The following is a 13843-nucleotide window of genomic DNA, read 5'->3' as shown; positions in this document are numbered from 1 at the left end:
AGCTCACCCAAATCTAACTTTGTCTGCACGTTACATTTACCCCACCTGCAGCGCACATGGTTTTGCTCATTAGAGAAAGATTTTGCTTTAAGCTACTTACTGAATAACCCCCAATATTCGTAACCAGATAAGATTGATTTTATTACTGGGCATTGAACTGGATTTCCCTGGTACAAATCCTATTGGCTGGTGTTTGTACATACTGGTAGATTTTGCTCATTGGCTGACATGATTTTCCACTTGTCCAGATTGGCTTCGGATGTATCTGGGTTGATAGCTGTTTCAGGGCTCGCAATAAGCTGTCAGTATGATCTTCATAACAAAATTGTATATGTATGGAAGCATACAGTTCCCAATATATTCACAAATAGCAAACTGTGTTCTTCCCTCCAAGCAGTACTTGCTAAATTGATAAAACATAACTTTTTTTGAATGTATAAAGATGAAGCCAGTCTCCAGGCTGGAAGCCCTAGTTGTCACCTCTGTTATGTCCTCAGAGCACAGTTTAGCAAACATTTTCTAAGTTAACCTACTTGCAGTTTTGTTGACGTGAAATCTGAAATGTTCTGACATTTTGTAAGAGGTAAGTCTGATCCAGCCTCTTCGTCATTGCATATAATATATACTTTCCTTGATTCAGGAAAAAAAAAGTAATAAGACTAAAATAAAACTCCTTAAAGGTAGAAAAAAGCACCGCCAATAGGAAGTGTTCTTATTGGTGGTGCTTTTTTTTTTTTTTACCTTTAAGGAGTTTTATTTTAGTCTTATTAATTTTTTTTCCTGAATCAAGGAAAGTATTTATATTTACAAATATAAAGAGAAATCATTTCTATACAGACATTACTCGTGGCTCATCAAGGGGATAATCATCTCTAGGAATTTTTTTTTGCTTATCAAGCTGACAACTTCAATTAGAATTCATGTCGTTTTTTTTCTCTATACTGGTCAGCAATCAGAATTGGTGGCAATGAGAAATATTTTGTGATTTATAGAATATAATTATTGAAGTTCTGAGGTTACAGTCTCACCAACCGCATCCATAGTGTACACCATGAAGGAAATGTATCATCCCTGAATCCTCTGCACTTTATATTTACCGTTGTAAAAATATGGTTCACAATGTTGGACTGTTTACTTTAAATGTCAAAGCCTGGGGAAAGCTTTTAACTACCTACAATAGCCAGTGACAACATAGGAACGCATGACCACTCATGGGGCTACAGTAGTAACTGAACTCCCCTCTTACCACAAGGCTTTCTTTAGACTCTAAAGTGACACATGAAATGTATTGCCACTTAGTGTATATCGTTTATATTATCAAGTGCATTTTATACTGACGTTATATATTACCCAGTAGAGAGAGGAGATATATGTGGGTGGTTCAATAAATGAGGTAACACTTCCTCTCATTGCCTACATTTATTCTACTACTGTTAGTATAATAGTATAAGTGTAATCAATAGTATGGCCTTGGTACGGATTATTTTCCCATTAGTCCCTATACCTGTCTAAGAATTTGTTCCAGTGTAACACCAAGGCGCCTATACCAGCATAGAAGTCAGTGTCAACAACTAAAGCCAGGACATGATGACTTGCTGATCTTTACTGTTGGTTATGAATCCCCTTCTACCCTGGTGTTTCTGCAGTGGCATAAAGAGATGGAAATCACATGGTGCTAGGTCAGGTCAGTAGGGAGAGTAGTCCAGTACCTCCCGGTGGTAGCATCGGTCAGCAGAGTGTGGCCTGTGTTTGCATGACATGAATTTATCACTGTAAACCTTGACAAGTTGCTCAACTGCTGATGTGCACTTTAGACACAGAAATCTGATCACACTTCAGACCTAATTTTTTGCCCGTGTCTGCCAGCTCTGCCATCTTACAATTGATGTATGACTGATGTGGGGTGCAGTGTAATTGCAGTAAGGGAACACAATAGTCTACCTGATCTGGCCTGGTGGGAAATTCGAATGAACATTACACACACATGAGGTCTTCTTACCTTACTTATTGAACCACCATTTTATAAACAGCTGTTGTTCCTCCACACCTATGTATGTTTTCTCTTGAGATAGTAGTGGCTTGTCTTCGTTCTCTAACCAAGTGCCAATGGCGTTAGGATTGTAAAAGCATGGGTGGGTCTCAGTGACTGACAAATGATTAATGGAGTCCCACCAACAGCATGACCATGCATTTGTAACATATTCAACCCATTGCTTTAAAAATTAGTTACATATAGCACTGGACCACTTTTAAAAAGAAACATGACAATCTGTTATTTTATTTTGGTAGTAATTTGCCATTTTCATAAGGGCTTGGTTATTCTACATGTGCTCTGTAAATATAGTAACATAGATGTCCTTTTTGAGATGCACTCAGCGAGGCTATATGCACTCAGTGAGGGTATATACAGTATGAAGGCTATTCTGGTTCATATGCTTCCCTGCGCGTTCATACGGGAAACAATGTTCTTCTGTGCATACGCTGGGTGTGAGCGGGCACGGCAAACTGCTAGTGCGCCATCCCGTTTGCACCCTCCAGTGCGGGCGGGGGGCATGAGGCGACGGGCTGGGCCCATAGGAACACCCAGCTTTTCGTGGGGGTTCCCATGAAAACGCTTGGCGTTCCCATGGAAATTAGGCAGTGATGCGGCTGCCTGGGGCAGGCAGCTGACCTCACCGGACGTCAGCCGCCCACCCTCTTCCTGTACAGAGAGCACACGAGGGTAAGACAGCAAAGATTGTCTTAGTTTAGCGTGCACCTTCCAAATCATTTGATGGTCAGCGTGCACCTTTCAATTGATTTGAATGGATGTTTATGGCAATCATCCTTTCGCAGCCCTGTGGGGAACTCGGCGAGCGGGGTGGGGTGGGGTTCGTACGAGCGAGCGGTGGGCGGCATTTAATCCACACACAACGCTGCAAAATACACAGTGTTGCATGTGGACCAGAATGACCTCCTATTTTAAATGGATTCAAAATGTGCACATTTGAAATAGTGTATGCTGAAAATTAGTGCTCAGAGAATTTGGGGTTCTCTAAAATGTTGTAACAATGCAGAAAACAGTAATGAAAAAAGTTAATTTTTTTTTAACTGAAAGGAGTTTTTCTTTAAAATTAGCATCCCGCTATTATGAAACTACAGTTCCCAGCATATCCTACTACAGTTTAAGAATGACTTAACAGTAAAACTATGTCAGGCATGCTGGTATGAGTAGTTCCACAGCAGCTGTGTAGTTCCACATTGAATACCCCTTATACAGTACATGAGAATGCATAGTAATATAGTAGGAAAAAAAATTCACTTAAAATGAAATACAATTGTTAACATGAACACTAACATCAACCAAATATAGTTGTGACTAGAGAAGCCAAACCCGGGGTAGTTTTTCAATCCCTGCGCAGAGTGACCGCTGACCGTCACGCTGCGCAGGCCGGGGATCAGGATCAGCCGGGCAGCGTCTGAGTGAGTGCTCAGACGCTGCCCGTCATTGAAATCCATTGGGGCCAGATCCTGATGATCCCCATCCCGGGATTGGCCACCCTAGTTACTATCTGCCTTTAAACTTACCAAATTGCAACAATGACGCCAACATCTGTAAAACTGAAAATATGTTTCCAAAATGTATTGGTGAAATGTAGGAACTGATTATTTCAGACTTTATTGTTTTGTGCTGGATTAATTGAGCTGCTGCTTCACTGTTAAATTTTCATTACCAGGAGTATTAAAATCCTACTTAGTATTTGTTCCAAATTTTTTTTATATTTTTGCCAAAATTTTTGTTGGACTATATTAAATATGTCACTCTGTATGTTCTCTGTGTATTGCAGCGTGGGGAGACAGCACTGCATATGGCTGCTCGTGCTGGACAGGTTGAAGTTGTCCGCTGCCTTCTCAGAAATGGTGCCCTGGTGGATGCCAGAGCCAGGGTAAGTGTACTTTTGTTTTGTACTATCTGTATATTTGGCATTTGCTAATTACACTTACAGTATTCTATATCCCAGGAAGGTTACTTTTTTACTTAGGTATCTGTTGTATCCAAATACAAACTCCAACATTTTGCCTGAATGTTTAAGTATTCTGAATGCGGACTTCACTTAAAGACCGGTATCCTATTAGCCCCAATCAGTTTGATGATAATAATGTAATAGATTTTGTCACCATCTAATAATATTTCAAGTATGTTAGCACCTGATTCAGAGATGGTTTGCTTATATCACTGATGGTGGGGCACCTGCGAAGTCAGAGGAACCTGTTCTGCAGTTGACTGACTGTCCATTTGGAGGCAGAGTGGGCAGAGTGGGTAGTATTCCTGAAGATGGGGTTGATATTCTTGGAGCCCAGGGACTGTGTATTACTACGCAGGCTTCCTGAGGATGAATCTGAGTAATATCAAGGTTTCTTGGGGCCAGCGATCTCGTAGATGATCTGATGCTGTGTTTTAGGAAGCACCACTCAGATATGTGATTCTATAATGCAGAGACTTTCCCCTCACAAATCCTCCTGGTGCATTTTAGAAAGCGTTTAGGAAGTCACGCTGCGTCTTTTCTTCCCAGACTCCTCCTACTGTATAAGCATATTTTCACATCACTGCGCTGAACTAGGCCTGTAGTTATGTAATTTAAATAAAACATGTGTTGGGGTGTTGAGTATGATCACCTGAAATTACTGTACAACTTCTCCTTGTTCTACAATTAAGACAGAATTATCATTTATTTGCCAATCTCTCCTTCTTCAGCAAAATAGGCCCTGGTATTTATCCATCCCTCCCATTAAAAGAAGGTATACAAGTGCTTCATCATGAGGTGTATTCAATGCCTTGAAGAGGTTGGAGAGTTTGCACGGCGAGGATGGCTTATTCTTGGCGAGGAAAAGCCATCCTTGTCGTCCAACCTCCACGCCATATTCAATGTTTGCCAGGAATCCCCTTAAACGAGAGGTTCATCACACATGCAAGTCCTCTGCATTTTGTGACGAGCCCTGCCGTTTTAATGGGCACACTTGCCATTTCCACCTTGCCGAATGAAACCTGCGACGGGAAAATGGCGAGTGAAGGGGTGGGAGTAGAATACTCCATCATAGCTTGCCGTCAGAGCATTGAATATCCTCATATGTAGGTTCATGTAAAAACTTTAGTATATTTAGGCCAAATATGTATGCACATGAAATACATAGGCTGCACACAGAGCAAACCCTAGCTAGTTTGATGTCCTAGGCAAGATTTTGTTTTATGCCCCCTAGCCCTGTAGCTAGTACCGGCCCTGACCCATTGCTCCTTTTTCCCATGTCACCACGCCATATTGCTCCTTATTCCCTTAACACCACACTGTATTTCATCTTATTCACATAACACCAAACTGTATTGCTCCTTATTTACACTGTACCACGCAGAAGTGCTCTTTATATACACTATGCCACACAGTAGTAGTGCACCTTAGGCACATGATGCCACACAGTAATAGCAACCCTTATACACATAATGCCACACAGTCATGCCCCTTAAACATTAGGCCGCACATGAGTAATGTCTTTATACACATAATACCAAACAGTAATGCCGCTTATCCACATTACCTGCGTACCCATATGCCACAAATTATTACAACCCTATATGCTCCGCCTTTCTGCTTTTGGTTACCGCACTGGCGCTCCTACTTCTGCCAGTTTAATTGTAAAAGATGCATGCCCCTAGGCATTATAAATGCCTTAAACATTAACAGGTATGCCTTCCCTGTATGACTACTTTAGACTAACACCAAGGTATAGCTAAACTCCCACAACACGCTTATGACACAGATCTCTTTTACGCGAAGACAGCAATACCATCCAGTTGGGGCCCACAAACGCTAACTTCACGCTCGAACTTTGGCCAAGATCTGTTAAAGTCAGATTCAGCCATAGATCTGCATACGTTTCTGTACATGCGCAGTTTTCAGCGGTATAACCAGTTTTGTCTGACTCAGACCCTATTTTATGGACCCTTTATATGCCAATATGATAGACCCTTTATATGCCATTGCTCTGTATACTATTAATTGTATGATGATATGCCTGTAGTACTGTATACATATTGTTGGCAGTATGGTATAGAAATTCTGTCTGTGCACTTGACACTGTATACTGCCCCCTTACATCAGCAGAATGCAGAGTATTGCCGCCACCATTGCTGCTGCATACACAGCCCCACATAGAGATCATATACTAATCCCTGCTGGAGTTCTGCTTTGTGTGACAACCAGTCAGAACATGGTCACTGGATGCGCATGTACTTTTCAGAGAACTAAACTAAACATAATAAAGCATGATTATTATGTTAGGAGATCACGCTTATTAAATGACCAGTTACTTTCTTTCTTGCAGGAAGAGCAGACACCGCTTCACATAGCCTCTCGTTTGGGCAAAACGGAAATTGTCCAGCTGTTACTCCAACACATGGCCCATCCAGATGCTGCTACTACCAATGGCTACACCCCTCTTCATATCTCAGCTAGGGAGGGACAGCTGGATGTAGCATCAATCTTGCTGGAAGCTGGAGCTGCTCACTCCTTGCCTACCAAGGTAAGATAGTCAGCTGGGAAAGATTACTGCACATTTACACCACCAATAAAAACATAATATCACCAGTAAATAACTGAAATATATCAGGGTTGCCGACTCTCCCGGAATGGCCGGGAGTCTCCCGAAAATCGGGACCCCCTCCCGGCCCCCCGGAAGGGTGGGCAACCCTCCTGGATTCAGGGGGGACCCCCCTGCACCCCGCAATCCTCGGGTCTCAGAGGAGGGGGCGGAGCTAAAATGACACAATCACGTCACGAATTCGTCAGTTTGACATAATGGGGGCAGGGCTTAGTGACATCACACTTAAGCCCTGCCCCCTGAGCGGCTGCTGGAACTCTCCTCTCCGGGCTTCTCCCAGAGAGGAGAATTATAAAGTCGGCAACCCTGAAATATATACATTAACAAAAACCATCTGAAACCTAGAATAAGATGTCCGAATTCTGATTATTGTGCTTGGATATGTAGTACATAGGCGGTCACATCATTTGTATTGCAGCATATATTACACACATTAAAAACACACAGAGTTCTGTCATGGCAGTGTTGTTTTTAGCTTTATTTTAGTAACAGATACTGTGGCACCATAGGCCTTCTGCTCCCACCACCCACACACCAATACCATACTTAATTTTGCCATAGTCTGACTCAGGAGGGCCCCTGGGCATCAGGGTTTTGATGTTTTGCCTTTGAGGCATTGCAGTTACAGTTCCCCAGTTTGGAGCAGGCCGTCATTACTTACTATGGTCCAAAATATTTATTTAAATGTCAACATGGTCTGACTATCAACATTGACAGTATGTCAACATTCATAATAGCAGCTCTGCCAGAATATTGACATTGTGAATGTTGACAATGTGTTTTTACCATTAATTCTGCATCTTATTGCAGTCTAACTCTATCAATAAAACGGGTGCCGGATGACGCTCCGACAGGGGGGATCCCGACAGTCAGTATCCCGATGTCGGAATCCCGACTTTGCTCTGATAGGGGGGATCCCAACTCACAGGGGCTTTCCCTTGTGGGGGTCCATGGCCCCCTTAGAGGGAGAATAGAACCTGTGGCGAGCGAAGCACCGAGCCCGCAAGGGGCTTCTTTGCACTTGCCCCCCTGTCGGAGCATGGGCAGTCAGGATTCCGACGTCGGGATACTGACAGCCAGGATCTCCTCTGTCCGAGCGCCATACCACACCCTATTAAAACTGCCTGTCAACTTTAACAATGCCAACAATCTTGTGTTCATGACACACACACACGTCTCCTGAAATGAACACTTTTCCCATCATTCCTTATTGTGGCCTCCAATGCCCTATGTCATTTCCCAGTGATACCACGGGAAGCAATGTTGTGCTTTTTTCATAAACAGATGGCTGACTATCCCCCTTTGTACCTCTGTATTGGGCATTTGTTCCTCAAATGCAGTGCCTTAAAAAACACATATCTCAATTTTCACTTGTTGTTGCTGCAAATTTTCAATTAGAAAACAATTATGTTCTACATTTATTGCCATTGATCGATATAGTATTAAATGAAGGCCAAATACATTCTCCAACTCCTTTTCAAAATTTTATAAAAAACAAAACAATAATCACATTTAAAAAATATCTGTATCCCATTGTGACTGAAAGCTCAGATTAGATAAGTGTAATGTATTGGGACAGATTCAATTACAGGCAAGCTGCTGTCTCTAGCACATCACCTTTTTCTCTGTAGACAAAATGCAGGAATATCAGTCACACACATGTGCACATAAATTATATGATATCCACCACTATAAATGGGGCCTACGCACGGGGAGATGAGCATTCTGAGCGATGCTAGATCTCTCAATGCACAGCGATGTGGCGCTGAGCAATCTGTCAGGGCCAGTTTCTGATGCACTTGGGACTGCTCATCAGATGTCAGACACATCAAATTTGGCCACTTTTTAAATGATTTCTCAGCTCGATCCATCGGAATCAGGTGAAAAGAGAAGGAAAAGCACACGAGGAAAGAGGGCCCTGCTTGTGAGAGCTTACATTCTATTGGGCTTTGCAAGGAAAGGTTGACATGAGTTTTTCATGTTTTTGGTGTTAATGTCGACATCTGAACATGTGGACACCCACTCAGTGTAGCTTGTACCCTGCACTCAACACACTTTACCGTTATCATTTGGAGTCCACGTTGATGGTAAAGCATGAAATTGTCTGGAAAAATTGGGAAAAACTCATGTGGACCTTGTAATGTGTTGATTTTTCCATGTCGACCTTTTGTCACCAAGACCTAGTGGATTTTGACCTTTTTTCAGTGTCGACCTATTGACTGTTTAACTAGACATTAGGGGAAATGTACTTAGATGGGAGTTCTAGTTCACATGAGATGTTGCTATGGGTAACCAATCAGATGCTATCTAGTAACCTCTAGAAGGTGCTAAATAAATGAAAAGTAGATTCTGATTGGTTGCTCATAGCAACAGCCCACAGACCCAACACCCATCTTATTAAATTTCCCCCATTTTCTGTGAGCCATCTGAATCATGGTTCGGGGTCTGATGCTAATTGCTTTGTGTCACTGACATTTATTTTTTGCAGAAGGGATTTACACCACTGCATGTGGCCGCTAAGTATGGAAGCCTAGATGTGGCAAAACTCCTGCTGCAACGCCGCGCACCGCCAGACTCTGCCGGCAAGGTAATTCATGCGATTAACCAAAAGTTATACATATTATATAAACATGAATGTATTTTGTATATGTTACATTTAACACTGTTTTCAATGTTTTGTTCTTATTAACATGTATTATATGCTCCATTTTCATGTAATGATTGGCCTGACACAATTAATTTCAAGTTCATTTTATGTTAGTTTCTCTGTTTCTTACAGTACATATAAATGTCTATAGATTCTTTTAGAGCTTCAGTAACTAACTGGTTTAACCCCCATAACAAACACGCCCTTTGCAGAATGGGCTCACACCACTCCATGTTGCTGCTCACTATGACAACCAGAAGGTGGCGATGTTGCTACTTGAAAAGGGTGCTTCTCCTCATGTCAATGCTAAGGTGAGACCTGACATATCTGGGTTTTATATACATATATAAAAACAAACCTATTTCTAGACACGGTGTTAAGTCTTGAATTTGTCTAAAATTATAATATAATATTATACAACTGTATTTTTATTTGCAGTTTGTATTGTAGCATTAATGAAACAAATATACTAGAACGTCATATAATGATGCATGACAAACTATAGCTGAATCCATTTAACTGGCTTATGAATTAAAGTCCGCTAGTTATTATAAGTGAAATTAGATCAGATATATTTATGTAATATTGTATTTCTTTTTATACTATTTTATTAAATACCTCCTTCCCTTGTATCCATAAAACTTTTTTCAAATGGACCATTATATTAGCAGGGTAATGTTATTTAGTGTGTTTACAGTAATACCGTAAATGAACTCTAGATAGGTGTAAAACATGTAATTGGGACAAGTAATGCAGTAATACCACTAAGACCAGTGTATGACGGACTCTGCATTATAGTGGAGAGAAATGTAACTGCTGCATTGTCTTATATTGTAGAATGGTTATACGCCGTTACACATAGCTGCCAAAAAGAATCAGATGCAGATAGCCACCACCCTACTACACTACGGAGCAGAGACCAACATTTTGACCAAGCAAGGGGTGACCCCGATCCACCTAGCAGCCCAGGAGGGTCATGCCGATATGGTGACACTTCTGCTGAATAAAGAAGCCAATATTCATGTGGGAACAAAGGTGAGATATGATTGATCATTAAAGTGAGTATTACACCCATATTTTTAGCTGGAAAGTCTATGGTTTTACTGTACGGTAATACAGGGCAATTTCATAGTGCACTGGCCCCAACAAGTATACCTTCTATTACAGTAGCAAAGCAGCACTGGTATAGGGGCATATGGCATACCTGTCATTTACCACACATCCCACAGTCATACATGGGGGAGAAGTACTATCAGTACACATAACGTGGCTGATACCACATCTCCGCCATAATGACTCATTGTACATCTATCCCTTAGTTGCAGGGCCAACACAGATGGTGAAAGATGATAGATATGCTGAATGTCATCTAAAAGAGGTGATACTAAATCCAAAGTTCATTTAGAGCTGGACATAAGCCAGAGAGCACTTGTTTTTAAGTTTATTTTCATGCCCCAAGTACAGGGCAAATGCCAGTACTCAATGATGATGATGATTACTAGCACAGTGGCGTAGCTTGGTTTGCCCCCCCCCCCCCCCCCCCCCCCATCGCCTCAGGCTTACCTGTCTGTGCGTCCCGGCTCCCCTCCTGGCTTCAATTAATTCTACGCAGACGGACCACGATAAAATGGCCGCCCCCATACCGCAGACAGTTTCAGAGAACTGTCTGCTTTATGGGGCGGCCATTTTATCGTGGTCCGTCTCCATAGAACTGATTGAAGCCAGGAGGGGAGCCTGGACGCGCAGACAGGTAAGCCTGCGGGGGATGAGGCGGGGGCATTACTATAGTACCGCAGCCCCCTGGCTCCCCCCCCCCCCATGTATAGCTCCCCCCCCCCGCGACCGCGGGGGCTGCGGTGCTATAGTTATGCCCCTGGACTAGCAGCAGACCGGGCACATGTGCTACACAGCATAGAGTCATACAAGTCTGAGCGAGGACAGATATATGCAATGATTTGGTGCGCAGCTATTCTGATCAGCGGGTGCCCATTTTATTTCCAACAGAGCTAATGTTTTATACCACCAATGTTAGGCCAGACCCAAATCTAGTGTAATCAACAGTCCGTAACAACTTTTAATGTATTGTCATCTAAATACCAACAGTGTTATAAATCAGTCTTTAATCTATACATCATTATAATATTTTTCTTCAGAATGGGCTGACTCCATTGCATCTTGCAGCCCAGGAGGACAAGGTGACTGTAGCTGACTTACTTGCAAAGAACGGGGCCAACCTGGATGCTCAGACTAAGGTAACGATGCTAAAGGGAAACTGATCCAGATTATCCAGTAAACACTAGGTAAATGTAGCGGTCCTACCAGGATTTCTGGAGTAAGCTGCCAGATGTGGAGGTTGGGCAATACAGTTATAGTAATGCAAGAGTGCCTACCGGGTTCCCACTGGCGTTCTGTGAACCTATATTCATTTTCTACTTTTTGGTTTATATGCTTCTGCACTTTTGGTTGCACTAGAAGCAGGCTAATGCCCAGTAGTATAGAAACATGTAGACTTAGTGGTAGATTACATTTATTTATTTTATACTGATAGAACAGGGTTGAGATGGGGCAGTGAAAGAAGCCTACAGTCAGTGTAATTTTTAAAATACAAGAATATTAGTAATTATCTTAAAACAACATAACTACATACTAATAATATTTATATATATAACATCATTACATCCTTAAAAGTTATTTAGTACTTACTTAAAGCACTAGTAAGCCCGCACGAAGCAAAAGCTTCGAAAGCTAGTCTGCTACCTTCTGTGTTTGTGCATGTGTGAGAAAGAGATGTAGTTTCACTCTCTGCCAGCAGATGGCAGTGTTTCAGAGACTCACAGACACTAGACATATATATATATATATATATATATATATATATATATATATAGATAGATAACTTGTGTTATACATATGTGGATTTATTGGTATTAAATGCAGTATATAATTTCTTATCAATATAGACTCAGTTCAGATTTTACCTATTTACATGTCTACATTTCCTTTCATTATCTAAATGTCACAAGGCCACAAGCAATTATTGCTGTTTCTGGTTGTCAGTAAATGAATATATGTTTTCCAGCTGGGTTACACGCCACTAATTGTAGCCTGTCACTATGGGAACATTAAGATGGTGAACTTCCTTCTGACGCGTGGTGCTGGAGTCACTGCTAAAACAAAGGTAATGCTTTATTTAAGGTTTGCAGTTAGATCTAATGTATTTGCGTTTTTAATATTGTTTAATATTGTTTTTAATATTGTGTCAAAACCCTTAGCAACCAGACCTTTATTTTCTAACCTGTAATATAATAGACTATGATAATCTTATTTTTTTTATATGGATAGTTTGTAAAGGGATCACTGATGTAACAGGGATATTCCTAAGCGCATGACATCATGATGTTGTGCAGAGGGGACATTGAGGGAGACTGCCACAGCAATCAGTTCATTGGGCTCTTGTTATAGATGTATCTATGCATAAGAAGTCTGCATGTAATATGTATTACAGGTATAACTCTGGTGGGCAGGATTTATCTTTACACAAACGCCTCCCACTTTTCTGTCTTTCCTAATTCATATCTCCTAACTATCCCAACTTTATTGGAAAGTCCACAGCAGCGGACTTCAAATGTGGTAGAATCTACCATTAGGCAGCTGCCTAGGGTGCCGGGATCTGAGGGGGCACCACCAAGTTTGCAAATAAAAAAATCAAGGATGTCTTTAAGGATCCTTGTTGTACTTAATGTAGGTGACGGCTGTGAAACTTCTAAGACCTCACCTGCATACTTTCCTTTGAGGCATACTTCACCAATTTGCTGCCCCTCCTCCTTGTACTCCACGTCATTAAAGAATGTTAGATAAGTATGCCTTAATGGGTTTGAAAGTGGGTATTGGTGGCAGTATGGCGGGGGGGGGGGGGGCAGTAATACCACTTTTTCATCAAAACTGGATGCGACCTGGCAGTTGTTCCCGTTTACACCGGCGTCCCCCAGCATTATATATGCCGGGTGGGTGAAGTCGGGCCCTGAGCCAGCACTTGGAGATGACATCATCTTCAAGCGCCGGGAAACCCACCGACCGACACCCCGCAACGCCGACAAACATGCTGGGGGCAAGCCCAGCACCCAGGTAAGCTGCTGGGCTGCCCCAAGTCTCCATGCACCCCCAGCCTCCATCCAGGAGGTGAATGGATGCCGCACACAGGCATCCATTCACCTCTGCCCAGCCTCCGCTGCTGTCTGCATAATACTACAGACAGCAGCGGAGGCTGTACGCAGCCCCTGATCAACCTCTGGACTGACCTCAGGGCGCTGTGGTCCGGAGGTTGGGGCTGTCTGATTGGTGGACATGGGTCCCTGTGTCGGATGACCCGTGTTACCCATTTACACGGCCCCTGACCCCGGGGAAGCCCTGTGTCAGACCCTGAACATTTGCCGGGTCGGACACCGGGTAACAGGACCCGGGTTATTTTTTTTTTACCCCTTTTACACCAAGCCCTGGCCTGGACTGGAGCAGCAATAACCCGGGTCGCGGTTCTGGTGTAAAAGGGGTATAAGTTTTGCCTAG

General features: G+C 42.4%; 1 protein-coding gene across 39 annotated transcripts in view; it reads left to right on the top strand.

The window, feature by feature from the left end:
• Positions 1 to 13843, top strand: part of ANK2 (ankyrin 2) — a 486040-nt gene that overhangs the window by 362854 nt on the left and 109343 nt on the right. For 30 of the 39 annotated variants that reach the window (XM_083174515.1, XM_083174496.1, XM_083174502.1 and 27 more), the window contains 7 exons: positions 3828 to 3926; positions 6358 to 6555; positions 9122 to 9220; positions 9493 to 9591; positions 10118 to 10315; positions 11434 to 11532; positions 12360 to 12458. In XM_083174515.1, the coding sequence (XP_083030641.1) occupies positions 3828 to 3926; positions 6358 to 6555; positions 9122 to 9220; positions 9493 to 9591; positions 10118 to 10315; positions 11434 to 11532; positions 12360 to 12458 (891 nt within the window). The remainder of the gene's footprint in view (positions 1 to 3827; positions 3927 to 6357; positions 6556 to 9121; positions 9221 to 9492; positions 9592 to 10117; positions 10316 to 11433; positions 11533 to 12359; positions 12459 to 13843) is intronic. The other 9 variants (XM_083174525.1, XM_083174521.1, XM_083174506.1 and 6 more) reach the window with 1 other exon arrangement.

The sequence above is a fragment of the Crinia signifera genome, chromosome 1, assembly GCF_055691185.1.
Source record: "Crinia signifera chromosome 1, ASM5569118v1, whole genome shotgun sequence".
NCBI classification, from domain to species: Eukaryota; Metazoa; Chordata; class Amphibia; order Anura; family Myobatrachidae; genus Crinia; species Crinia signifera.
The sequence above is the reverse complement of the archived record's forward strand: the minus strand, read 5'-3'. Positions and strand labels throughout refer to the sequence as shown.